This window comes from Cuculus canorus, chromosome 12 (assembly GCF_017976375.1).
Source record: "Cuculus canorus isolate bCucCan1 chromosome 12, bCucCan1.pri, whole genome shotgun sequence".
NCBI lineage: Eukaryota > Metazoa > Chordata > Aves > Cuculiformes > Cuculidae > Cuculus > Cuculus canorus.
In genome coordinates, this window is record NC_071412.1 from 21,307,469 (window position 1) to 21,334,594 (window position 27,126).

At 40.7% G+C, this 27,126-nt stretch overlaps 1 protein-coding gene and 1 long non-coding RNA gene across 18 annotated transcripts in view; one reads left to right on the plus strand and one right to left on the minus strand.

The window, feature by feature from the left end:
* The window catches only part of TJP1 (tight junction protein 1), a 187,064-nt gene that overhangs the window by 143,493 nt on the left and 16,445 nt on the right, over positions 1-27,126 (minus strand). For 9 of the 12 annotated variants that reach the window (XM_054078158.1, XM_054078160.1, XM_054078156.1 and 6 more), the window contains exon 3: positions 3,678-3,810. In XM_054078158.1, the coding sequence (XP_053934133.1) occupies positions 3,678-3,810 (133 nt within the window). Of the gene's footprint in view, positions 1-3,677; positions 3,811-12,654; positions 12,837-27,126 lie in introns of those variants that run through there. The other 3 variants (XM_054078170.1, XM_054078167.1, XM_054078168.1) reach the window with 1 other exon arrangement.
* Positions 12,620-27,126, plus strand: part of LOC128853404 (uncharacterized) — a 33,565-nt gene continuing 19,058 nt past the window's right edge. For 3 of the 6 annotated variants that reach the window (XR_008451944.1, XR_008451946.1, XR_008451949.1), the window contains exons 1-6: positions 12,620-12,731; positions 14,237-14,405; positions 14,932-15,142; positions 16,877-16,923; positions 19,527-19,632; positions 24,697-25,395. This is a non-coding gene — a long non-coding RNA (uncharacterized LOC128853404). Of the gene's footprint in view, positions 12,732-13,830; positions 13,868-14,236; positions 14,406-14,907; positions 15,143-16,876; positions 16,924-19,526; positions 19,633-24,696; positions 25,396-27,126 lie in introns of those variants that run through there. The other 3 variants (XR_008451947.1, XR_008451945.1, XR_008451948.1) reach the window with 3 other exon arrangements.

The following is a 27,126-nucleotide window of genomic DNA, read 5'->3' on the forward strand; positions in this document are numbered from 1 at the left end:
CCTTATACACGCCTTCAACAAAGTCTCCTTTTCTGTCATTCCCACAGAACATCATCACTGTCTTGCAGGGGAAGAAGGCAACAAATTCTCTGCATCTATGCACTGACAATGGTCAATGACTGTAATGCTACGAGCCATGTCCAAAATCTGTCATAAGGTGAGCAACCACAAGGTCCATTCGTAGAGCCCCGAGCCGTCATACAGACCCCCAACGCAGTTTACACACAAATGCGGCCGCCGCCACCCCAGCGCTCTATCATGCACGCTGGTCCCCAAATGCACCTGCATCCCAAGTGACCTTCAGAAGCCCGAGTGTCCGTGCAGCACTTGAACAGCTTGAGAGCCACACGCAGCTAAAGAATCAAAGGTCAGCCACATCTTACCTATTGTTATAAATAGATCCTAAGGTCCTTGAGAGTAAACACCTTGTATTTGCACAATGCCTAGTACAACAAAATCCCTGCCGACAAATTGGACTCAAGTGCTACTGCTATACCGGAGAGGAGCTTGTGCAAAGCCAGAGCCTGTTTTGGTGTAATAAACATTAATATGTGGATGTAACGAACATACATTCGACAAGTTCAGTCTACATGGTAGCATATATTCTCCAACTTTCTCTGAAAGCCAATAATCCTCTGTTCCTTCTCTTTTCTCCCAAGTTCTCTGCAATGTGGAATGGAGTTCTGCAACATTTCTGGGTTGCAGATAATCATTTACCAATATTCAAAAAAATACAGATTTTTTTCTTACTGCGTACCATGAAAGCTGAGGATCTCAAGGGCTGATAACTGGGGAAGCACAGCATGATGATACTCCTCAAAGAAGAACTGAAGGGCAGTAAAGCACGTTTTATTCAGTTTGTGGGAACAGGTCCTAATCTGACTAAGTTGTAGCACCAATGCATGGAGAAGATGAAGAAAAGGATGCAAGAAGTTGAAGACGGATACATGTTTTAAGGGAGCTGCTGCAACTACCACCCTGTGCCTTAAAATTTTTTCACTATATTATCGTCTCCCTTGCTGTCTTAGCAAAATGCTAACGAGAAGCACCTCGTTATAAAGTAGAGTATTTTTGTGTATTGAATTTTTGTATGTGGATATTGAATGGAAATCCAGAACATTCCCACTGGGGACACATTTCTTCACACTTGGAGAAAAGAAAGTGTAACTTATTTTTCATGTCCTCCTGCTCTTAGCATTTGTCCTCAGTGAGAATCTGCTTAGTGATCGAGAACAAACGGTTTACAAAAAAGATCAATTTGGGATGTACACAGGCATTACTTATTTTAAAGTGAAATCCAGTAACATTCAGAATTATTAATGTATCTCAATACATGATGAAGAAAATCAGAAGTTCACTGGATGCTCAAATTACTTTGAGTTTGTCAGCATGTAAGCTATCCACATATTTGAATATGCACAACATGAAACTTTTCACCTTTGTTGTACATAAAATTAATAAGCTGCAGCATAGAACAGTTTTAAAAAGCTCTTCCCCTTCCCTGTGTAAAAGAATTTCTCACTTCTACCACTACCACTTCTTTTATTTTCAGTTTTATTCTCTCTGCCAGTTCCTGAGCTTTCTTACTAGAAGAAGATGCTTAACATGAAAAACATTCAGTTCCAGGAGCACTCTGGCACAAACACGTTCCTCAATTATTTCTTTAGATCTATTTTTAGTTTCAATTTTAAAATTATAAAAGTAACATTATAGAATATCAAGAAGTACCTGTGTGATTCTGAATTTTGTAACAGTGAAAAAACGCATATTTATAACTGATATAGGTGCTTAGCTATTTAAACTTGCATCATCCTTTAACACGAGACCTCCGAATAAAGAGTGAGCTTCCTTTCCAGATCCTAATTATAAATACTTAGCTATTCATGTTTGAATTTATACATATACATGCACACACTCCAGACATTTGCATGCTACAGATAGAGATATACCCATTATTATCTGCCTCAAACCTCTTCGCAAAGGTTCTACAGCATTCAAGATATTCTTTTTACCGTTGGCTATAATCTCTTTTTCTTTGAAGGCCCCAAGAGTAGAGATAGATTTAGATAAAAGTCCTTAATAGGACCACACAGATGAAGACTCGTACAGCAGAACCCAAAATCATTGTAGTCTCGTTTCCTAAGGGAAATTTTAACTTTCACCAAGGTAACGATTACACTGATATCACTGCTGTGACAACAGTTTGCACACGCACCAAAACCAGCTTTAAATTAGGCAGTGGGAGTGACTGACAGTGTGGAACTGAACACAGGCACATGTTTCCCCAGCTGTGGGACCCGGCTTTGCAGCGTCCGCACTGTTAGAAGCGTCTGGACACCACACGATACACAAATCCCAAATCCTCATTACCAATTTCATCATTTCCTTGAACAGCAAACAAGCAGCTCTTTGTCCTATAACAGCTCCTCAAGATTTCTTAATTAGAAACAAAATGGTCCTGAGGAAAAAAAATACTAATTATGCTCTTGGCATCATCTGTAAAAGACCATCACACTGAACAATGCAACAGGTTCAGACATGGGTTTGCTTTAGATAAAGATGTTTCCTCAACTTGCATCTGAACATTTTGGTTCTACTGTTTCGATTACCAGACGGTTTCTCCATGTCACTATTGATTCGTATATTTTAAAGACAGCACATATTTCCTGCCTACCTCTTCCATCCCCATATTTAATAACCAGTTTATCATTTAACATATTCTTTGATGTTATTTCAGTATTTCGAAACTACATTATATTAATTTATCAGAATAAAATGCATTTTGGCCAAGTTCCCCCCAGTTAGTGGAGAGGTGTAGCTGCTGGTGGGCTTTCAGTACAGAATTTTTGAAAACGTACTGTGTTTAGGACTAATTCTGCTGGTTTGCGAACAGTATAAACAGCAGGAAATCTACCCCCATGTTCCATACTCCTTCTTATAAAAAATTCCTTTTCTTCCATTAATTCAGTGTAAACAACTCTTCCTGAATTAAAACTTGTGTAAAAAACTATTCCAGTTTTGTCTCTCAATTCAGCTAAATCTCTCAAGCATCACCTATACAAATTCTTTGAAGCTATGATCACATTGAACTTTCTGAAACTCTAAGACAAAGACATCTATACCCTAACCAAAGAGAAGAAAAGAAGTATACAGCAGTACTGCTTAACTGTAGTAAGAGACCATCAGTGATACAAGCATTTAGTGCTATAAGCACACATATCTTTTAGGAACGGTTATTTCTTTTTCTACTATTCAGTTATAGCCATATACAACAAAAATAATTTTGTGAGGTTTGTAAAAAATAATCTATTTTACTTTAAAAACAAGTTCCAAAATCTAAATACAAAATCAGAATTTGAAAATATATTTCATTTTTCATGTTTACTCCGTTTCCAATTAATTTCTTCATCTTACACAGGCAGCGATCTTAAAATCTGACATCAAAATCTATATCTAACGGTCGCTGAAGAACAACAACATAGTTATGCATCACTAATTACACAAGCAACATCACTGGTTTTAACATCTGGCAGTACAGAACAGCAACCACATCATTATTAAGTACAACACCTTTCCTAATTCTGACAAAGATGAACCCAACACAAGAGGGACAACTGCTTTATTAGCAGGATTCTCGCAACATCATGTAGGATAAATGTAAAAGATATGGTACTCACAGTGAATTCACAGAAATCAATGCTATCGAGACTTTTGCTTCTGTGTATTCTCCCTTTTATTCTTCTTAAAGAAGGCTTTCCCTGACTTACACTACAGGTAGCACCATTGGGATTTTCAGAAGATGGAGTTACCCTGCCAAACAAAGAGAGCCACATATCAGACAAAGAAAACATGCTTTTACTGAACACATTTCCTTGAAAGAAAAATTTACAAAGGAAAAAAACATAGCCATGCTATAAAAAGAAGGAATGCCATTCAAAGGTTTAGTTTTCAATAAATAGGTACCAAAATAAGGCCACAAAAGTATGCAGAAATCTAGCTCCCATCAAGTCCACCACTGCTTGCAGAGTCAGTCACAAACATGTTGTAGTCATCTCTTCTGCATAAAAGTGAGAAGCATCATGAAAAAAGGTTACAGAAGAATATATTTAACTCCTAAAAATTAAAAGGAATATTTTCCTCTTTTAATTCAGTGAAAAACTGAGGCCTGTGGTCCATGTCGATGGCTGTCAGTTAAATCAGTTGGAGCCTGGCAGTGTTTGGCTTTCGACCTTTTCCAGTTTGCCTACTAATTCAGCTATTCTAGCTATGAAGAACCATTAGTAATGAAACTAACAGGATCTGTTAAAGTTATAAGGTTAATATATCAAGGAATTACACTATAAGATCTTTAATCACACGGTAGTCACCTATTTGTCACATATTTTTAAGGGGGGTTCATAACTAAAGTATTTTGAGTAAGCAATGCATATTTCAAGGAGCTTGATGGAATTTGTTAACGAGTAGAAGTGGGGTAAAAGATTAACCAAATGTATTTAAGTTTTGTGAGGTCACTATTTTAAGAGCAAAAACAGTCTCCAGTCAGTTTGACACCACATTAGAAAATGGAAAACTGCATTTCAGAAAATACCCTCATCACGAAACACCTAAAACTTAAGTGGAATTATTAATGTGCAAATTTACATTTGCTTCATATTATTTCTCAACTGCTGCTGTAAAAGATTTCAAAAAAATAGCTTAAATGAGAAATAATATGTACTTTTTTTGCTTTCCCAAGACTTTGGACGACAGTTCAGTGTTTTTCTCTGTACCATTAAGATTACTCTGATGACAAATATCCAAGTATGAGGCTTAGGTTCTCTTACTTAGAAGCAACTGCTTTGATATGTACATAAATGTTTTAAAAAGAAGAAAGAAAGGTGGAGATGTCTTACACGTGTGCATCATCAAAAAAGGACCCTGCATAGAGTGGGTCCCAATAACACTTGAAAAACAAAATTCAAAGCACAAAACACAACAGCCCCAGGCCGGATGCACTTGTCAGATTAGTCAGACTCCTAAGTTTACACAGCTCCATGGTCAGGATGAAAGGTCCAAATGCATGTTCATAGAAGACTAGGGAGAAGACAGAGTTGCAATAATCAAACTTGAAAATGAAAAGAGGTCTTCTCAAAACTTTATTCCTTTTATAAAGATAAAGCCCTTCATTACTGCAATTACCAAATCAATATTTTGTTTTCAGATGCCCACGTTTTTGGCTTTTTACACTTGCACACATACACTCACTCAAACAGCTTGCTTTAAGTTCTCTTGATAATATAGTAACTTGGTTTAGATCTTTCTTTACCTTTGGGTTAATTTACTGCCAACTTTTAACTCAAAGATAAATAAAAATTTCTAACTGAAAACATAACTATAATATTCAGACATCTGAACTACATTATAAACTTCCTGCTGAAACTGCACCAGCTTTCTGGTATAATTCCATACGGATTAAATTCTGAGAAACATGCCTGGCTACTACAGCAACATTTTTTGTTAACAGAAACTGCAATAATGCCACAGATTCCCACAGGTTCCTTTTAATGTCTTAAAGAGTTTCTTAACTTTGGACTATCTTTCAAACCACCTATTCTACATAGCCTTACCTATGAATGTGCATTTCATTAAGTTTCAAGTCTTTTAATGTTTTCTGATACTAAAAAGCCTTTATTAAAAAAAAAAGGGAAACCTTATGTGAAAGAAAAACAAGTAAAATAATCAAGCTGATCGAAGTTCTGTAGGAACTAAACTAATAATGTATTTTGAAAGACATTACAATTAGGAGTTCCACTCTCTAAAGCCACTTGAAAAGAATGAACTTGCTGCTTCTGGAATCCATCATTTCATTCTGGAGAACAAATTATAGCTGTTACTCGTTAACTTCTGAGATTCGGAGAAATACTTGTGAAATCACACTTAATTTCCAAAATATAATTGGGGGGATCACAATTGAAAGATTCCTTCCAATTCCTTATAAAAACCATTATTTCTAGGTGTCTTTAAAAGGAAACAAAGAACTATTTATCCAACCAAAATAAACCCCAGTCAGTATCATTACTGGGAACGTGGAAGGTTTGCAGTATGTTGTGCACCAGAGGAAGGATATGAGGCAAGATATCCGTATTTACAGAATCATGGGGGTTTGACTCTATAGCTGATGAGGAAAACTTTTGAGACAAGTGCAAAGAAATTAAACATCAGCTTCTCCAGTGCCCCTGCTGCTCCTATAGTTTTAGCAGAGAGCAGCAATAACAAATCCGAGGCAGCCTTGGATCTGTTTCATCCCATCTCCTCAGAACGCTGGATGCAGCAATGTATCGAGAATCCATTCCCAGGAACACTTGTGCAGTTCTGCGACAGATGCTCCTTCAGCTACTAGAAATTTCCACAAGGAACACAAATCAAAAGTTGCAAGATAAAGACGAAGATCAGCTTCAGAGAGTCCACATTCATGAGATAAGGCCCAAAGTGTTTAACTTCAAACTAAATTATCCAAAAAGTCTGAAGAACAGCTTTTAAATCTTTTTTAATCACTTTCAAATCTTGCTTTGGATTCTCAAAGAGTTCACTGTAATCAGAGAAATAGAGTTTATTGCTTTTAAATGGATACTGAAACGATAATGCAGTACTCCATGGTCCTGGCATCCGAACCTCAGGATTAAAAACATTAATTATTCATGAAATTTACTATGTCTGATTATCTTTCTTTCATCTTTTATTTGTACTGCTTAATTAATAAAAAAATTAATAAGTGACTTGCTAAGTCACTGCCTGCATCAGGCGTATTGCAGGATTTTCACAGGTTAAAGCAGAAAGATTCCCGAGAGCCCTTTTAAAATGTCTGCAACTCTCCAGCTCCTTCAAGGCAGGGACTCCTGAATCACAGCCTAAGAATGAGATGTTCAAGGCAGTCTAGCGCTTTAAAAAGTAGAATATAGCATCAAGATTTTTGAAGGGAGTGAACGATTCCAGGCGCCTTGTTTGAGGCGTGCTGTTTCTCTTCAAAGAATGTGTTTAATATTCTGGAAGCACAACACCTTTCCAATGGAGCCCATCACAGGAATCTTAAATTAAAGTACCCCAATTCATTAACTCTGGAAGTTTTAGCCAAGTAAAACTGAACCATTCAGTAAACCCCACCTGGAGACCCTTATTTATCATCCGCAATTCTTAGAACAGTTTCATTGACCTTGACTAGTTCCTGATCATACATCATATTACATAACCGTGACTCTATATTATTTTTCTAGTTTGTAAAATAAGCAGAAACCTTAAACTTCCAGTCTCTCTGTTCCACTGACGAACACGCTAGCCTAGCCAAACACCGAGCCACCGGGACTTCCAAGGCGCACCTTCAAATCAGGGGCTAATGACTTAAATACATCATAAGAGTATTAGATAGAATGTATATCACCTAAGAAGGTTTTATTATTATTTTATATATATTTATAAATATAAATATATATAAATATAAATATTTATTTATATTTATATATAAATAAAAATATTATTTATATATTATTTATATATATTATATATATATAAATTTATATTACGTTTATATTCTGCTTGCACGTAATTACTGTGCATAACAAACTTCAATATTACCTAACACGCTTTTTGTAGTTTAATTTGGTCCAAAATGACTCATGCCATCTTATTTGCTAGACAGACCAGTTAGAATGAGCATCTTTAAAGAACTTAAAAGAATTATCTTCTTGTTTAGTGATTAGACTTTGGAACAATTTTATAAAAGACAACATCAGAATATTTAAAAAACAAGTCTTGGAATGATACATTTTCTGTGGTTTCCGAGTATAGTATTAGTGCTGCGGTTAATGCAGAGAAGACAAGTTTTTGACAACTACATAGCCTCAGCAAGACTTATAATTGTGACATAATTACTACGCTTTTCATAGTTTCATATAAAACAGGCAAATTGCCTGCCTTTCTTATTAAAAAAAAAAGCCATTTCAACACTTCTAGCAAATTATTATGAATGGTTTCACAACACGGACACCAAACTTGTTAGAAACTTCTGCCTCTAGTAGTTACACAGCTCTCAGTTGAGAGATCTATAAAATTTCTATAGTTGCATCTCCTCTCATTGGAAGATGAGCTTCCTAAACACCACAGAAAGTCAGGATGTCAGCTGGACTCAGCTGAGTGTGATCAGTATGCCTTCCGGCTCAAACACAAGGCTGGAAAAGCTGAAACTCCTCTCATGGATCACACTGGTAACAGTGATAATTACTCGATATTAATATTTGTTTGGGGAATAAAAGGCAAATTGGAAAGGACAAGTAACACAGCGGTCAGCTGCTATGTTAAATTCTTATGCACCTCTGCAAATATCTTCAGAGTATCCTGCCTTCATCAGAAAAAAAAAAAAAGGCATTTTTTTAGTTTGCAACATGAATGAATCCTTTCAATGGGCTAAATGGAAATTGTTATCCCCATTTTAACAAATATTAACAAGAACCAATAGTCAAAATTGGAAAACATCCATTCTGGCGATCTGTATTTTTCCACATGGTTCTGCAGAGACACCCAAGAGCTTCAATCTTTGATGCCTTCTTTCTCTTGCACTGAAGTGAGATTTTCCATTATTTGGTTATTCTAAATACGACTCCACTTAGAGCATAAATGGCACTTTTCTCCCTAGGGATGGTCCTAACGATAAAACGGGCATCCTTCATTATAAGCCTGGACTTCTACATCCAAGCCCCAGCCGGAACACAGAGACTCTGAGTCAACAAAGCTTTTGGGTTGGTACTTAATTCCAGACATGCTGATTATTCCTCATTGATTTCAAATAAGCGCCCTCCTATGCTCGAAAACAAATGTGTGTGTGCAATATCTTACACAGGAAGCGACTATCATTTAACATCCAGGCTTCCATATCACACATTCTTTTAACAACAGTCCCAAACAGGGGAAATGGATCCTGTCAAATTAAATTTCTGTAGTGCGAAGCATCTGCATTCTCTTTTGTAACCTAGATTGCCTCAGACAACTACCCATCACTCTTAAAAGATGCAGGAAATGTAACTACGGAATAGCCTCAGCCATTTCCACAATATTCTTCACAATGAAAACTTATCCTTAACTGAGCTTTCTGCCTTGTTTCATGACTCTGCAGTCCCTTGCACCAAAAGGAGCACAGGGGGATAAGCCAAAGCAGAGTGAGCCTTTCAAAGTAGAGACAAATGCTGCTAAGAAACAGGGGAATATCAGTGAGAAAAATTATTTGAGTTGCTAGGATATCGTGTTCCTTTTTTTTGGTCCTGTTTGCCTGCTCCTTCTCCTTGCAGCAGGGAAACGTAATATTCAGTGTGATGAGAAATTATGGTCTAGTGGTGCAGTTCCTCTTAATAATGCTATTTAGCACTCCCCGGTAAGTGCATTCAGGTTGCACATATCGGGATTTCCGTAAATTTTCAGTCAATTTACTCTTTCAGGGTGCTCCCAGGTCAGCAGTTAGTTTTTCTTGAGCACCTTAGCAAATGTTAGTCCTTGCTGCACTCCACCTGTACTAGCAGCATTACTATAGTGGGGGTTGCATCCAAATACTGTCCTCACAGCAAGACGATTAAAAACATCCTCCTCATCTCATTAGGTCCCTATATATTAGATTACAACGCCGCACAAACAGGGGAAAGGACCTGAATCAGCATTTCGGGACTCCAGCAACTTCCTCCATCACCGAGTCCAAAACTCTACTGCCCCAAGTAAGCATCACCATAAAATTATGAAGCTCCACATTAAAACTCAAGCAAGTTTCTGGTTCCACCTCATCCCACTGCAAGCCTGTGGCATAGCTTCCTTCTCTTTGTGCAACCGTCTGTTTTTATTCTCAGCTCGTTTATAAAAATTTATTCTTAACCCACCATGAGACATCAGTGCCCATCTTTTTGTTTTGATTTGTAGCTCTGGTTTCATGCATCACAAAATAGGACTTTTGCGGGGGGAAGAGGGAGAAAACTGGAGTGGCAGATGCTCCATAAAGAAATAAAACATTGCTGTTACCTTTTTCATTTTCATTCAGCAGGATTCAGGTGGATTATCTCCACCAACAAAAAGATGAGTATTTTAACCCTTTTTTATTAAATTATGTCTTCACTTTCACTTACAGTAAGTATTGACACATCAAAGAATTTATTAATGTGGTCAGTTAAACAGACTATTGTATTTTTAAAAAATAAGTAAACAAAAAGAGAAGAAAAAGCACCCTCTGATTATATGCTGACTTGATTTATACATTTGCTTTAGGTATTTTTTGAGATTTCCAGCAATACAGTACTGAATTACTCTTGTGTTTCATGTGTTGGAAATAAGACACTAATATTGCATTGATTTTAGTAACAGCAACATACTCTTCCCTCTAATATTCAGATTTTCTTAATGCATTACTTGACAGAGATTGTGCACAAATAAGAAAAAATAAACAGGACAAACTATCCTTAAGCATTTCTCTAAGTGCATCAGAAAATAGCATTTCATCCATAAGCATAAATTCTATCCAAGAATATTCCAGAGATGTGCTTTCGAATGTTCCAAGTAGACATATATCTCCCTAAAGTTAAAAAAAAAGGTCCCTTACTTTTCCTTAACACTTTTAGTCAACCGAATCGCCACACAGCGTTGCACTGCAGCAACATGATGTCAAGTTACAAACGTTATGAAATGCAGTGCTTACAGCATGTCTTAGAAGGGATGCACTACATGGTTTTGCTACAGCTCTAAAAGGACAGAATCTCACCATCAAACCAGGCAATACAGAGCTGACCAAGTCCAGCTGAAGACATAAAGTAGGAGTGGGATCGGGTCCTTTCAGACTTACTTAAGTACACAAATACAGATAGCTTAACATGCCAGCAAAGAAAACATTTCCTAGAAGACAAAGGAAGTATGAAACAGGACAACTGTTATCATCAAATTACCCATAATCAAACTTCTTAAAAGAAATAACACATCAAAACATAGACTGCTGCACACAGACAGGAGTGGCATTTGGGGAGGATAAAATAGGTACAATACACTTTATGTAGCTTACATAATCAAAATCCAACCACCGAATACACTACAAAAACCTCTGATTAAATGTAATAAAACCTATCTGTATGACAACGTATTTTTGTCTAAGACTACATGTGATTTTGTACATTACAGTTAGGATGGATGGTTTGCCAAATCGTGTTATTATGTGCAAGGAATAGCAAGATTTGGGATTAATGACAGAAAGTCATCACTAGTTCCACATACTGTTTCTCCAAGTGATGTATTCCCTGGACACCCTCCACGCTAGCTGAGAACGTGGGAAAAAAACATTAAAAAGTAAACCAACACATTCTACAACTCACGTAAGGGCCATTATTTTGTTACAACTGCCGACACGAAGATGTTTGTGTCGGTGAAGTACCCATTTCTAAATAAAATGACCCGTCACGCCTGCGGGGACTCTTCCTCTCCCTTCCCTTAGGAACGGGGAAGCACAGCAAGAGAAAACCATACGCCAATTACCACCTACAATAACACTCTGGGGCTTTTCTAGAGAAGAAACTCTCAGTGTGCAAATCTGTTCTCGGCACCCTCCTCCCTTGGCAGCTCCCGGGGTTCAGTCCCTATAGGGTGTCCTGGCGGTGCCACACGCCCCGCCGAGCCCGGAGGGGGACGGCCGCGGCAGCCGCCGGCGGTGCCCCCCTCACCCACAGCCCACCGCCATGCCTTAAGACACTTTTCATAACATAGCCTTGATTCATCCAGAAAGGAAATCAGCCCGGCACACAGCCGGCGAGCGCAGAAACAGTGGGAATAAGTGGTGGGGAAGCGCGCTTGGAATAGAAAGGATGGCTGAGAGCAGCCCTGCGCGGCTGCCGGGGCGGCACACAGCCCGCGGGGAGCGGCGGGTGCGCTGCGCGGCGCTCGGGCCGTTCCTTTAGCAGAGAAAAACCAGCCTAGCACACAACCGGCGAGCGCGGAAACAGCGCGGATGAGTCGGGGGGGAAAGCAGGCTGCAATAAAAACGCTCGTAGAGGAGCAGCACCAGCCCTGCGGCTCGCCGCGCCCTTAGACCCGCGTCTGCCTTCCCCAGGACACCTGAGAGGGGCAGCACGGGCCCTGCCGGCAGCAGCGGCTGCGAAATCCAGCCCGGCGAGCAGGATGCGCTGCTCGGGCTGCCGCGCAACCGGCAGCTCCCGTGGCGCTCACACCGCCGCGCGGGGACCGCTCCGGCCGCGGGGATGCGGGGGTTCCGCGCCCCGGGGATGCGGGGGTTCCACGCCCCGGGGATGCGGGGATTGCGCGGGTCCCGCGCCCCGGGGATGAGGGGATAAGGGGGTCCCGCGCCCCGGGGATGAGGGGATAAGGGGGTTCCACGTCCCGGGGATGAGGGGATGCGGGCGTCCCGCGCCCCGGGGATGAGGGGAATGCGCGGGTCCCGCGCCCCGGGGATGAGGGATGCGGGGGTCCCGCCGCCGCGCAGGGACCGCTCGGAGCCGGCAGCCCCCGAGGAGCTCAGGCAAGGGCCGGCCCCGCCCGGGGGTCGCGCCGGGAGCCGCGGGTGCCCGCCGGGAGCCGCAGGCCCCGTGTGCCGTTGCCCCCGCCCGGCCGGCCCGGGCCGCAGCGCCGGCGGCCGCGATTGTGCCTACTCACCACAGCTTCCTCTTTAAGGGCATGAGGCTGCCCCTGTTGGAGGCGGTCACCCCTATGGCCATCTGCAAGACGGTCAGGTATTTCTGATACTTCATTTTGCCGTCGCCCCCCCTGTCCCTGCCTCGTCCCCGCCGCCGCCACCGACAGAGTCTCTCCAGCCGCTGCATGCAATCATCAAATTTTTATTTCCAGGCATCTGCCGTCCCTGCGTCGCGCTTCTTCCCCTCCTCCTCCTGCCGCGCTCCCTCTCTCTCTCTCTCTCTCTGCCCCCCCGGCTCTCGCTCTCCTCCTCCTCCTGCCGCACTCCCTCTCTCTCTGCCCCCAGCTGACGCTCTCCTCCTCCGCCTCCCGCCGCGCTCCCGCTGTCCCCGCTCCAGCTGACGCTCTGCCGCGCCTCCCCCGGGCCTCCTCCTCCCCCGCATCGCGCCCGCAGACCCGCCGCCCCCGGCTCTCCCCCGTTCCCCGGCTCTCCCCGCGGCGTCTCGGACCCCGCTTAGCCCCCCCCCCCCCCCCGCGGTGACCGGGGCTTTCCCGCCCGCTGTCCCCCGCTCACCCCGCTATCCCCGCCCCCACGTTAACCCGGGACCCCCCACACACACACCTCCCCCCGGGACCCGGGGTTTCCCGCCTCGCTGTCACCCCGTTATCCCCGCCCCGCTGCCCCCCCGGTTACCCGGTCACCCCTTTACCCCCGCTGCCCCCCCCCGCGATCCTCAGGGCACACACCCCCCTTAGCACCCAGAGCATCCCCCCCCTGCCCCCCCCCCCCCCGGTTCCCCAGAGCATCCCCCCCCCCATTCCCCCCCGGTTCCCAGAGCATCCCCCCCCCATTCCCCCCCGGTTCCCCAGAGCATCCCCCCCCTGCCCCCCCCCCCACGGTTCCCCAGAGCATCCCCCCCCCATTCCCCCCCGGTTCCCCAGAGCATCCCCCCCCCGCCCCACCGCTTGCCCGGTCCCCCCCGCGCCGCTGCCCTCCCGCCCCCGGGGGGCGCCCCCGGCTCCTCGCTGGCCCCGCTTCAATCCCATTAGCGCCTCGGACGGCCCCGCGTTACCATCGCCACGTCCTCCGTCCGCCCCCGCGGGAACCCGGGGGGGATCGAGGGGAGCGTGAAGGCGGTGATCCCACCGAGCCCCCTCGGTTGTGATCGGTAGCTTTAACCCCCCCCCCCCTCTTTTTCTGAGGCGAGCATCTCAAGTGTGATTGAAAATCAGAGTAAGTCAAGCTAAAAGTGTTCCGAGAGGCACCCATCTTCAGCAGAGAGCAGAACGCTTGGTGGCCCCCAGCGTGACACGGTTATAATTTTATTATTTAAGGGTTATGAATCATAGAATCATAGAACAGTTTGGGTTGGAAGGGACCTTAAAGATCACCCAGTTCCACCCCCTGCCATGGGCAGGGACACCTCCTGCTGGCTCAAGGCCCATCCAACCTGGCCTGGAACCCCTCCAGGGATGGGGCAGCCACCTGGTTTAGTAGTCAATGGGTACAGTTGAGTTTCATGATCTTGGAGGTCTTTTTGAACCTAATGATTCTATGATTGATTGTTACAACTTGAATGGGTTCTCTCTCTTTCTCCTCAAGCTCCACACTAAGAGCATCGGAAGACCATGGCATTTGAGAAGAAATTTTGGAGCTAATTCCAAAACACAGTGCAGTATGACCAGAGACCCTCCTGGGCACAAATGCCCCTGAAGCGAATGGTACACTTAGCTGAAACCATCAGTCGCGCTGGGAAATACTTCGGCTAGAGGTACACTTATTAAGTATATAAATACGTTGCAGAATATAGATAGAATCATAGAATCGTAGAATCATAGAATCATAGAATAGTTTGGGTTGGAAGGGACCTTAAAGACTGTCTGGTTCAACCCCCCTGCCATGGGCAGGGACACCTCCCACTGGCTCAGGCTGCCCAAAGCCCCATCCAACCTGGCCTGGAACACCTCCAGGGATGGGGCAGCCACAGCTTCCCTGGGCAGCCTGTGCCAGGGCCTCACCACCCTCCTTGTGAAGAAATTCCTCCTTATGTCTAGTCTAAATCTGCCCCTCTCCGGTTGATACCCATTCCGCTTCATCCCATCCCCACAAACCTTTGTAAACAGCCCCTCTCCAGCTTTCTTGTAGCCCCTTCAGGTACTGGAAGGTCGCTAAAAGGTCTCCTGGGAGCCTTCTCTTCTCCAGCCTGAACAACCCCAACTCTCCCAGCCTATACTCATAGCAGAGGTTCTCCTGCTCTCTGATCATCTTTGTAGCCTCCTCTGAACCCATTCCAACAGCTTCATGTCCTTATGCTGAGGATTCCAGTACTGGACACAGGTCTCCAGATGAGGTCTCACAAGAAAGGAACAGAGGGGCAGAATCCTCTCCCTCACCCTACTGGCCATGCTGCTTTGGATGCAGCCCAGGACACAGTTGGTCTTCTGGGCTGCGAATGCACATTGCCGGCTCATGTGGAGCTTCTCATCAACCAGCACCCCCAAATCCATCGTAAGTGACAATGTTTCATTAAGATGCTACACTGTAAATAGCATGGAATGTAATACTTACCCAGAGTTGAGGTCCTCAGGTGGCACTGTCAGCTAGGAAAAATACTGTGAGCAGCAATTGTCACTTTATGTCTCAGAGATTAATATTTCAGTGATTGTTTTTCTTCTTTGTTGATATGTAATATATATATCTCAAGACTCTAGTAGGCTACATTCTACCTAGGCCTGTTCATTATGTAGAAACAGAGAATATAAATATATTACTTATAAGCACAAGAGAACTTAATTAGAAGCATAATAGTTGTATAACTGTAGTTAATGAGACGGATGGCTTTGCTTTGTCAGCCGAGAAACCTGAGATGTATACAGATGTCCCAAAATTCTGTGTCACAAACGATTTGAAAATTCAGACACCATCTCGATGCTCAGTATGAGCCTGCACATCTCAAGATACAGTTAATGGGTCCTTTGGAGAGATCAAGCAATTAGGGATTGTTTACTTGAAAAGATTAGGAAGGTTAAGGAGGAAGAATTAATTTTTGGTAACTTGAAAAGATTAGGAAGGTTGAGGAGGAGGAATTAATTTTTGTACTGAAGCAGTGCTAGCAGTATATTAACTGGAAAGCCTATATCCTCTATAGAGAGAACATAAAATCCATTGGAAAACCTGTGGACATCTTACTTTACTTTTAAAAAAAAACCCTGTAAAACCAATATATTCATTTCTCTTTCTGTGTATCTAGTCATCATTAGGTGACTGAAAAAAACACTAGTTGCCTACACAAATTATAAGAGAGTAAGTGTGGGCTGGATTTTATTCTCACCATCATTGGTGCAATGCTAGCTACACTGCAGTCGAGATACTCATTTACACGTGTGCAATCCTGCTAAAATAATTTACACCACACTTTGAAATGGTGGAAAACACTGAAAGAATGACGAGACTGTACTTGTTTGAATGTCACGTGTCAGTTTGAATGTTACACCTGTCAGAAAAACAGACAATCTCGAAAGAATAATCAGATCTTAATCTGGTTGTAGTGGTAGAAATTTCATAGATAAGACAATCTAAGGATACAAGGGAAACAAAGTTTGTTTGAACGCTGATAAGCTTGGAAGATGCAGGTAAGCTTTTAGAGTTCTTTACCTTGCAGTAGGACCAAGTAGATTTTTTTACTCTCCAATAGAGAGTCACAAAACATTGGGTTTTATTTTCACAGTAACAGGTTTGGGACATAAAATTTATTTAGGTATCCATATACAAAGAAGTTAAGAAATGTGCCCACAGTACCTTGCATAAAGACTTAATGACAGAGCCTGGCTGTATATTCAAATCTTTATCCAACCCCTTTAGAAGTCTGTAATGCAATTCCTATTAATTCAACAAGAATTCCTAAATCTATTTAAATTTGCAAAAAAATTACATTTATTCCAGATTTAGCTCTATAGTTTTCAATTACTGTACTTTATTAATCTCATACTAACAAATTAACTTGCTTTGTACATTTTAGGTATCATCTTCTGTGCTACTTTATGTGCATTAAAAAGACAAAACCCAGATATTAATGAAGAAATTTTATCCTCTAATTATACTTGGCAACACATCCGTTTCACTCATATCTGTTCCTTCTTAGTACTGCTCCATTATATATTGCCTTTCAGAACATCTTACTTTAAGTGCCTATGTTTTATATAGCTGAAAGAGTAAAAAGTTCCTGTCTTTCTTTCCTTTCAGATGAACAGCCTATTTCTAGCAAGTCAATCAGCAGTTTCCAGATTAGGGTAAGCATCCAGACATCCCTCTGTTAGCTCTGAGGCCTGTGTGGACCCGTTATCGGAGCTGAGTCCCAAATGAAGACAGGAGGTATCCCTGCAAGAGAGACTGTCTCATCGTATTTGCTGTTCTCAATGCAAACTCATTCCATCTGACAAGATACACTCTCCTTCACCACAGAAAGCTGAAAGCTGCTTATGGTTTTTTTTGAACCTAGTATGCATTTAGAAATAATTTAATTCCTGTAAGATTACTTCAGATCAATATAGTTGTTTTATAGTCTTTCAGTACAAAACCAAGCAGAGCCATACTAATTTCCTAATTTTATTTGCTTAGGTAACTTAACTGCAGACTTTACCTCAGAATAAGCCTTACAGTGACTGTTGCTTACAGTCTGCCGTGCCCCTGCCTCTTCTGAAGCCTGTCCCCACAGCAGATTTCCAAGGCACTTCTTGGCTCTGAAGAGCAGACTGCTCTTTCAGGCCGTTACTAGTTAGGTTATTACTGCTGGATTTGAATGGATGTGTGGTTAACATAAACTCCGCTCATGACTGGGTGTTTATACCAGGACAGCGGTGTATCTGGGAGATAGGTGAATGGACCCTGAGAAGACGGAGTTTAATGCCAGTGCGTGTGATCGTCTGGGCCTGTGCTTTGGTGTTTTCAGTGTTGCCAGCAGCAAGAGACCAACTGGCTGCAGTTTACAGGGTGCCACTGAGGCAGTTCTACATTAGGAGCTCCTGTCCACATCAATAAGGGAGTGTAATTGTGGTGTAAAGCTATTTTTAGCCTAAGTTGAGCTTCTCAGTTTTTCAGTCTCAATATTGTTATTGAATACACGTGAGATTCCAGATAGTGCAAAGCAAGATTTTACAGCGTTATCTACTTCTGCTAATTTTAGATTTGATTTCAGTAAGCCTGCTGGTAGAATAGGGATTGTGGAACCTTATCTTGCTGTCCTTTATCGTTAGCCCATCACATATCCCTGTAGGTGCCATCCTTTTCAAACTCTCACCTGTGTCACTCAGTCTTGACTGAGCTCACAGGAGGAGCAGAAATTTAGGTTTGACTCAAAAGACCCTTTGAAGATGTTACAGAAATGCACTTTTTTGAAGTCTTGGCTATGCTTAAGTTAGTCCAGATAACAGTCTTTCTGCAATAATGTGAAGAAAAAGAAACCACACCTCTAACTGGCACAGCTGTAGTGGTGAACAAGCGAAAATACTCCTCTTTTGCTGATGTAGATTATTTTGTTCAGTAAACCCATATAAGCTACACTGTCTGGCAAAAAGAGAAAAATAATCTTACTAGAATGAATGTCATCTTTATCAGTGCTGTAACAGCCGCATCAGCACCTTTTGAGACTAGATTAGGCCTTAATGACACATTTTAAGCCTGCGATTGCATCCAGTTCGAGGTTGTCAAAATTGTATTAGAACTAAAGTAAATATTAAATAAACTTGTTGCTTTTTTATGGTATATTAAATCGCATCATTTATTTGCATTTTAGAATAGTATTAATTTTATCTTTACTTTGTGTAGAACAGACTTTTCGTAACATTACATTGTCTGTTCCAATAGTTCTCAATACTGTGCTGCTGCGTTTGCTGAAAAACTAACATTTTATTTATTGCTAGGATATTCTTGTTTCCCTTGCTCACTTTTACCCCAGTGACTGATTAAAAAAATCTTGATACACATGTCATATTCTATGCTTTTGTGGTATTTAATGTGATTTGAGAACTTTTTATTACACAGTTCAGTTGGCAAAGTGGCAGTATTCCAGAGATAATACAATACAACACTGACATTAAAACATGACATTAGATGACTAATCTCTATCTCCACTCTAATTTAATCTAAATCTTCCTGTTTACTAAAAGGGGGGGTTTCTGCAGCAGTTGTTAGTAATATTTTATTCTTTTAGTATATATCATATTACATAATATAAATTATTTAATAAATTATTATTGTTGGCATTCTATGAGGGAGTGACAACATCAGTGGACAAGGGAAGACCCCTAGATGTCATCAATGTGGATTTCTCATTGACGGACCCCCACAACATCCATCTCTCTAAGTTGGAGAGAGTTGGGCTCTGAGAGGACCTTACTGCAGCCTTTCAACACTTAGAGGAGGCTTATAAGAAAGATAGACAAGAACTTTTCTGCAGGGCCTGTAGCAATAGGACAATGGGTAGAGGTTTTAAATTAAAAAAGAAGTTTAGACTAGATATTAGGAAGAACGTTTTCTCGCTGAGGATGTTGAAACAGTGGAACAGGTTGCCCAGAGAGGTGGCAGATGCCCCATCCTGGGAAACGTTCGAAGTCAGCTTGAATTGGGCTCTAAGCAACCTGACCCAGCTGAAGATGTCCTTGCTTGTCCTTGCTCGCTGCAGTGGGGTTGGGCTGGATGACCCTCATGATCCCTTCCAACCCAAACCATTCTATTAATTTGTATAGCTAGTCAATTATAACCATAATATTAATAAAGATTTATGTTAACTAATAGCATTAATGCAGCTCCTTCAGGCAAGAAAACTACTGAAACAGACTTTCTTGCTATTTCAATGTCATGTATAAGCTTCACACATCTCCTGTTTTCCTTCCAGAACGAAAGAGACAGGAGCGTACCTGTCAAAGGCGAGAGAGTTCCTTAGAATCTAGCAAGTATGTCAGACGCAGTGACTCCAGGGCTTATTTCCTCCCTCTTCAAAAGTAAGAAAACCTGTGAGTGTGTGTTCGTGTGTTTCCCATCTGTGCATTTACGATACATAATTCTGTGGCTTTTTGTGATCTACTAGGCCTTTTCTGTACCCACATTAATGTCTTTATTGCATATAATGCAGAGCCTTTTTCTGGTCTGTTACTGAAGTTTCCACATTTCTTTGAAGTGTTTTCATGACAGGCTAGCTTGACTGGGGGCAGAAAACTATGGCTCTGAGTGGGTATGGTGATCAACTGACACAGTCACGTAGTTCTAACTTGCATTTCATGGAACTGTTTATCCTGGTCATTCATTTGAGCTGCCAGATTAAAAAAAAGGTAAATGATTTTGCTTTGGAAGGTAAGAATGTTCACTGTATTTTCTCAGTAGAGAAAGATGACGTCCACAGAATAAACAACTCTTATTTGACTATGGATTATCGAGAAGAAAGAGTTGGCTAGATTGAGCAGCAAATATTTAAAGAAACTTGCAAGGAAGCAAATAACCTTGTTTTGCTACAGTCAGGGCTATCTCGTAATGGCTTCCTGTCCGGTGTTAGTGCTGTTCTACCAGGTTTGATGTGGAGCTGCCTTGTACTATTACTGACGAAGTTTGGGTTACAGCAAAAATAAGAATACTATTAAAGTGAAGAACTCAGGCTAGAACAAAGTCGACCTGTACTGCCATTATGCAGTACTCGTACACATAAACTTGACATTCTAAGACTTTCTTCTTAAAAGGAAGAAAAAAAACACTTCAAGTCAAAAATATCCAACTATGACATTATGCCTGATAAGCATGACTCTTATTTTATCACAGGATAAAATAAACTTAATGTATTAATGTAGAAAAAACCAAGCATATGCGTTAATTCCATTAGTGCTCTCTCACATGGCTTATTCATGTTGAAAACTACTGGAGGGGAGAAATCACCAGGCACAGAATTTCAATGTGAGATGCAAAAGGAGAAAGAAGTGTGAGTAACATCTCTTCCCAGAAAAGATTTTAATAAATTGATTGCCGTCTGCAACACATCACAATCACAGTACACTAAGATCTAATTAATTAGTCTTGCTAACTGCATATTGTTAGAACTGTGAGAGAGGTAACTCTGAGCAGAGGTGTGACCAGACCTTGCTATCTTTCTGGAACGTAAAGTCACTAACAGCGTTCATTTTTAGACATTATACCTGATGGGGAAGCCTCTGAGCACACGGTGTTGAAAAGAAAAAGGAAGATTGTGAAAAGCAGAGGATAATGATTATTCCCTGAAACAAGGGTGTGGAATTCTGAAAACCAAAAATTTAGAAATCTGGAGGCTGAGAAAAGCACATTTATATCTGCAGTGTTATGGTAGATGTGTTACAGAACTACTGTGAAAATTGGGACTGAGGACCAATTCATAAGACCATACTCAATTGTCTAGAAAGAACACTTCCTACATTTCCTTTAGATTGTTTTTGAGTTGAATAGAGTTCTGTGCATGGTAGCTGTACACATCAGTATAAATGGATCAAAATGACAGAGTGTGTTACTAAAACTTAAGGTGCTTCTCCTGTCCAAAATTATGCGCATGCCTCATTTTATAAATTAATAGTAAATCAGACCCTTATTTAGCCTCTTTAATATCTTTGATTAAATTCTGATAGGAATTTTTCCACATCCATGAATGTAAAGCCTGAAGGCAAGTTGGATGTTTCATGAATGCATTGGAATAGTTCAGAATCCTAGTTGAAGACTGCTTTATATGTCAAGCTGTACATTTGCACGCTTACTACAAATATGAAAAGCACTTTTCTTTCAGGAGGTATAATGTATATGACTGTTAACACTATACTGTTTTAACCAGATTACCAGTACTATGAAAATGAATGTAATAGGATTTATTATAATTAGAGGCAAATATACAGTAATCTACCATGAAAAGAACACCAAAATGTTAGTGGAGTTCATTACAGCGATATTGTTTATGCTAATTATTCAAATTTTTTTTTTAATCACACTAAGGCTGATTTTAATCAGTTTTTTTTTTCTTTTTTGTAAAAACTTTAATCAAACACTTCAATCCAGAAGGGCCAGGAATAGTAAAGTATTAATCTTGGCAGGGATAGATGGATATTAAGCTAAATGCAGGAGGACTGCAAGCTACTCATTTCATTGTCCTGCCTGAATGAAAGATCATAGAACCATAGAATCACCAGGTTGGAAAAGACCTCTGAGATCATCCAAGTCCAACCATACCTATCTGCCACTAAACCGTATCCTTAAGTTCCTCGTCTACCCGTCTTATAAACCCCTCCAGGGATGGTGACTCCACCGCCTCCCTGCACAGCCTCTGCCAGAGCCCGTTGACCCTTTCAGTGAAAAATTTGATCCTAATGTCCAATCTGAACCTCCCCTGACACAGCATGAGGCCAATGATAAAATGAAAACAAAGAGCTTAAATGATAAAATAGTGATAAACGAGACTATTACAATGTGGATGAAAGAATCAAATTTGAATTATGTTTTTAAGCCCATAAGTGCTCAGGATTTAGAAATATTAATATATACCAAATGTTCCTGTAATTCCAGTGTAGGGAAACCTACAGACATTTTAGTGCAGGTTGCAGATCTGTTTCCTGAGTGATTATACCGGTATTCTATACCTGTCTCTTCTAACACCCTGCTAGATCATAAAACTCAGGATACGCGTAATAAGCTTAGCAGGTAGGAATTAAAAAATCAAAAGCTAACCAAAAATCATAGCTAAACCTAATAACCAAAGATTTGATGCTGTAGGAAACTCTTTTTATGAGTATCTGGGACTACACCTGGTGAAAGAATCAGTTTGAACAATAGGTTGAAGGGTTGGTTTCTATGATGTTGCTTGTGCTTTCATCAGTAATTAACTCAAGCCATGCTCCAGTGACATGGTATCCTGTCCTACTGGAGACACTTGGTTAGATTCAAGCGATGGTAGTAGGTTACAGTTGACATCTACAGAATTATCAAAAATCCAATAGGACTGTTTTCAAGAGCAAAAGCTGTTCATGCTGTTAGGAGTCTGCAAGATCACTGAATTTTTAGTTGAAGAAAACAGCAGAAGTGTCATTTATAATGTTCCAAGGAGCTAAAGCCCTCGTATTAAGAGTGGTTGTGTGGGGCGATATATATAAAAACAAACAAAAAAAGAGAGAATTATAAAAATCACCTTAAAGGAACTCTTTAGCCAAAATTTTAAAAATAGTTCCATTTCCGAGGGCCTAACTTCACACAGTATATTACATGTTTGACTGGGTATCCCAAGTGCTTGCTCAACTTTGAAAATATTGGTCAGAATTAATATCAAATATTTATAATTAAAAATTTTGATAAAAATATTAAACAGTCCTTAATATAATCAACAACTGGATCATATTTTTTCAGGAATATGGAAATGTAAGCATAAAAAAAAATTCTCTTTAGTTTCCTTCCAGACTATCTAATACAAAATATAGAACAGATCTGTTCATTCCAGATAGAGGTATTTTGGTACATCAACTATGTGGTTTTTTTACTTCATTGACTACATAAAGAATTTACAACCCTCTGTCTTCATTTACTAACTGGTGTCAAGACTTTTCCAGATGTCACTAAGTTATTTATAAATGATAAAAATTCATGTGCAGATCAACGATCTTGCTACAAACCAGATTTTTATAATAAATAAGCACTTTTCTGTCCTCTGCCTCAGAGAAGACACAATCAATTCTAGCTTCTCTTATGCACTGCAGTTATTGCTACTTTTGGCATAGATAATCTGGCTCCACATTTGCTGTGAGTAGACCAATTTTTTTTTTAATTGCCCCAGCATAAAAATAAAACTGCCATTACGGCATTCCTATGTTACACTATCAAGTTGCATAAGGCCTCACATCCTGGAGAAAACACAGGAATAGCAAAGGGGAAAAAGAGGAGAATTAAACAACTTACTCTTCTTCCCCGAACACAGAGCGTAGAGATTTGGGGTTGGGTTGTGGGGCTTGCGGGGTTTTGGTTGTTTGGTTGGTTTTAGGCAAAGAATAAGCTCAAGTAAATAATGCACTCTTAAGATTTTGTCTGGTACCGTAAAAAGATAATCAAGTAAAGTAAAGTAAGTAAAAGTAAATCGCCTTTTGCTGTTACGACAGTTTATATAACATTTCTCTGATCAGTTCAGCTTCTCTTCGTTGTTTTTAGACATTAAAATAACACAAGTGTGCACAGTACTGTTATGCAAGATAACCTAGTGTAAAACTGGTCATGGTATTAATACTCTCCAAGATTGAAATATTTCAACTTCTAACATGTTCCAAAAAGAATCAACAAAAGATAGGAAACTAAGTTATATTTTAATACATTTTCTGTTCTTGCCTCTCACTATTTAACATTTTTGCTTGGAGCATCCAAAGAAAAAGCCAGACCCTCTTAGGGTCAGGTGTACTCATCTGGCATAAAGTAGCAAGGCCACGCTGAAGTTGTTATTATTTACCGTGCGAAGGTCTAGTAGTGCAGGTTAGTCCATGTGTTTTGGTGAGCATTGGAAGCAATATTTCTAGTGAGTGTTTTCCTAGAGCTGACCTGGATAGTCTCTGTCCTGAGATCTGTCACGCTGTGATCTGCGCTGCTGCAAAGCCAGCACACACCACATTAACAGTTACTGTGTAATTACTCTTCTCTGTATAACCTACAACTTTTTTTTTCTCATTACACACTAGCAGATTTGAGAGCTCGCTTGCTCTCTTGCCAACCAAGCAATTTACCTACCATCTGCATGTAGAGAGCACCCAAGCAGTTATGAAACTGTCTGGTTCTTACTCAGCACTGTGGGTTTTTGGGAGCTGGTCATCGGCTCTCTGATCTTTGGAGCAGCAAGAGAGCATGCAACAAAAATTAACGTAAAGCTCTGGGTTTTATTATTTTAGTTTTAGTTAAAGAACTGTACTTTTTTGATTCTGTGAAAACTCCTTTCTAATATACAAAGGACAAATGTTGAAGATTAACTAAAAGAGCCGTAAATAGAGATCTCTCCTGGCATCCTAAACATCTCTGCAAATCTGTTCGTTTTATTGCAGTAGTGCAAACTCTTCCTCAGAACCATCTGCACCACTGGTGAGATTTGAAAACCAGAACACATAAAAAAGACCATTGATTAATGGATAGTGAGCAAGGGCATTCTCAAACCCACTGCTCTTATCTTCAAGCCAACTGTCCAGGAAGCTAGAGCACACATTTCATCGGTCTTGCTCCCAAGCGAGAAACACAAAAGCTACAGAAGCTCAGAGCATTTCTCAGAAGAAAACCAGCTGATTTCTCGCACAAATCTAGTGATATTCCTTCTCCGAAACTTTGGATGGACCTTAGTGACAAACAAATGGAATGAACAAAGCAGTAACCGAACACCAGGACCAATAAATAGCAGTGAATATTCAAATGGAAATAGTGAACTCGAGCTTCCTATCTGCTCATGTCATGAAAAGTGATGATGTTCCACTTATTGTGAGTGACCTCTCAGTGGCTGGAGATTTGCAGCACTGACAGTCTGAATGTGTGCCGGAGTACACTGACACTAACAGAAAATGCATGGATCTCTGTAAGACAGAAGACATAGTGTTTGTAGGAACAAAGCAAAAATACCAACACTTGCGAGTAGTCACTGCAAAACACATTCAGTCTGGTGATCTGTGCACATCATTGTGACAGCAGCAATAAATCACAAGCTCTGCAGCTGCTTAGAGGGAAGGTTTCCTGTGAACCTGAAGCCAACAACTAAGGTGGGTCACGCTGTATTGGGTTCAGTCCTTTCAATAGCTAAGATTCTGGTTATTTCATTATGCAGAGAACATACATACCATCTGTCTTGGGCGTTTATGAAATGTTATTACTGTGGTGTCTACACTGTGAACAGAACAGAAATAGTCCATGCTCTTGCCTTCCTGTACTTTCATGTGAATACATCACTCAGTAATCTATTATTTTTAAATGATACCTTCTACTGCAACTTCTGAAAGCGTCTCTGTCTTAGCACTGTGCTGCACCTTTTACCTGATCTCGTGATGTACTGAATATCCTCAGTTCCCACTGGTTTCTGTGAATTTTGACAATGAAGTGCCATTGTGCCAGAATAAAACTTCAGCTGAGTTGCACAGCTTTGATCCCATGAATTCCCAGTGGGTGGAAAGCGCACTAAGAAAAATCATCCAGTGTAGCAGTGGGATAGAGTTGTCTGGTAGTGAGGAAGAAAAGTCCTGTATAAGCATCCCAATGCTATTTTGACTGCAAAGAGTTTTATTCTTTTGATGGATTAAAAATCAGGATAGTACCGATGTCATTTCTCAGTTACTCTTCATTCTACTTGATGCACATATCTGACATCTCCTGACAAATCAGATGCTCCAGAAGCTCAGCTTCTCGCTGGTGAATTATATTACAAATATGACCAAATTCAAGGTCATAGCTAAAAATCGGAGTGAATATGATTAAGTTAAAAATAATGCATAGACTCTCATTCCTATTTCTGTCATCTTCAAATTTATGGAAGCCTTTCTGAAGGAGTATAATGGTGGATAACACCAAACTTGAGACTGATTAATTTCTGGGAGAGCTGGCTACAAGGGTTGTCTGAACCTTCAAAAATCTTAAGATTTCATTTGCATTTTCTTTGCCATAGGTATTTTACAGTACAAAGAACGTTGGTTTGAGAGACACTGCTTTTCTCTTTACAAATGCATTGTCATAATACTGTAAAAATAACATTTATCTCTTAACACACCTAACATGCACCAATGACAAATATTTCTGCTCTGCTATCTAACATTATTTAAAAATTATTCTATTTCTTCTTCTAACCTACAATACATGCTTTTATCACCTTCTGTCTCCGTCTGTGTTTCTCTGAATCTCATTAGCATGCTTTATTCTAGCAACTGTCTCTTTGCCCTTTGAACTCAATTGGCCTTCACTAGATGGAACAAGATCAGAGTATTTTTTGCTATTTTTTATCAAGACACCTTGCACACACGTTCTTGTTTTTCACATGTTTTCTGGCTAACATTAGAGAGAAGGCTAGTAAGGAAATTACCCATATAAAAGCCCTGTAGATTTCATTTTGGCTTCTTCTGCAGGCTCCACACTGAAACATCTTGAGACAGTTTTCACATAGTTTTGATGCTTCCCCCTCCAATATTGTAAGCTAAATTTTTCGTTGCAGTCTGTTGGAAGTGTTCTAGAAACAACTAAATTCATCCTCTGTCACCTACACAGAATGACAATGCTGTCTTCCATTTGCTTGGGGTTTGACATATAGCAAACCATCAGAAGCAGCAAACTCACCCATCTCCAGGCATTATTCCTTCATTTCATAACTTCATTGTATTTGCTAGACACTGCTAATTACTGTATATCATTATTAATAATATTATAATATTATAATCATATATAATTATTTTTATGTGTCCTTGTCAACCCAGAGAAAAGAGGAGTTCAGTCACCTGGTTTGCACATGC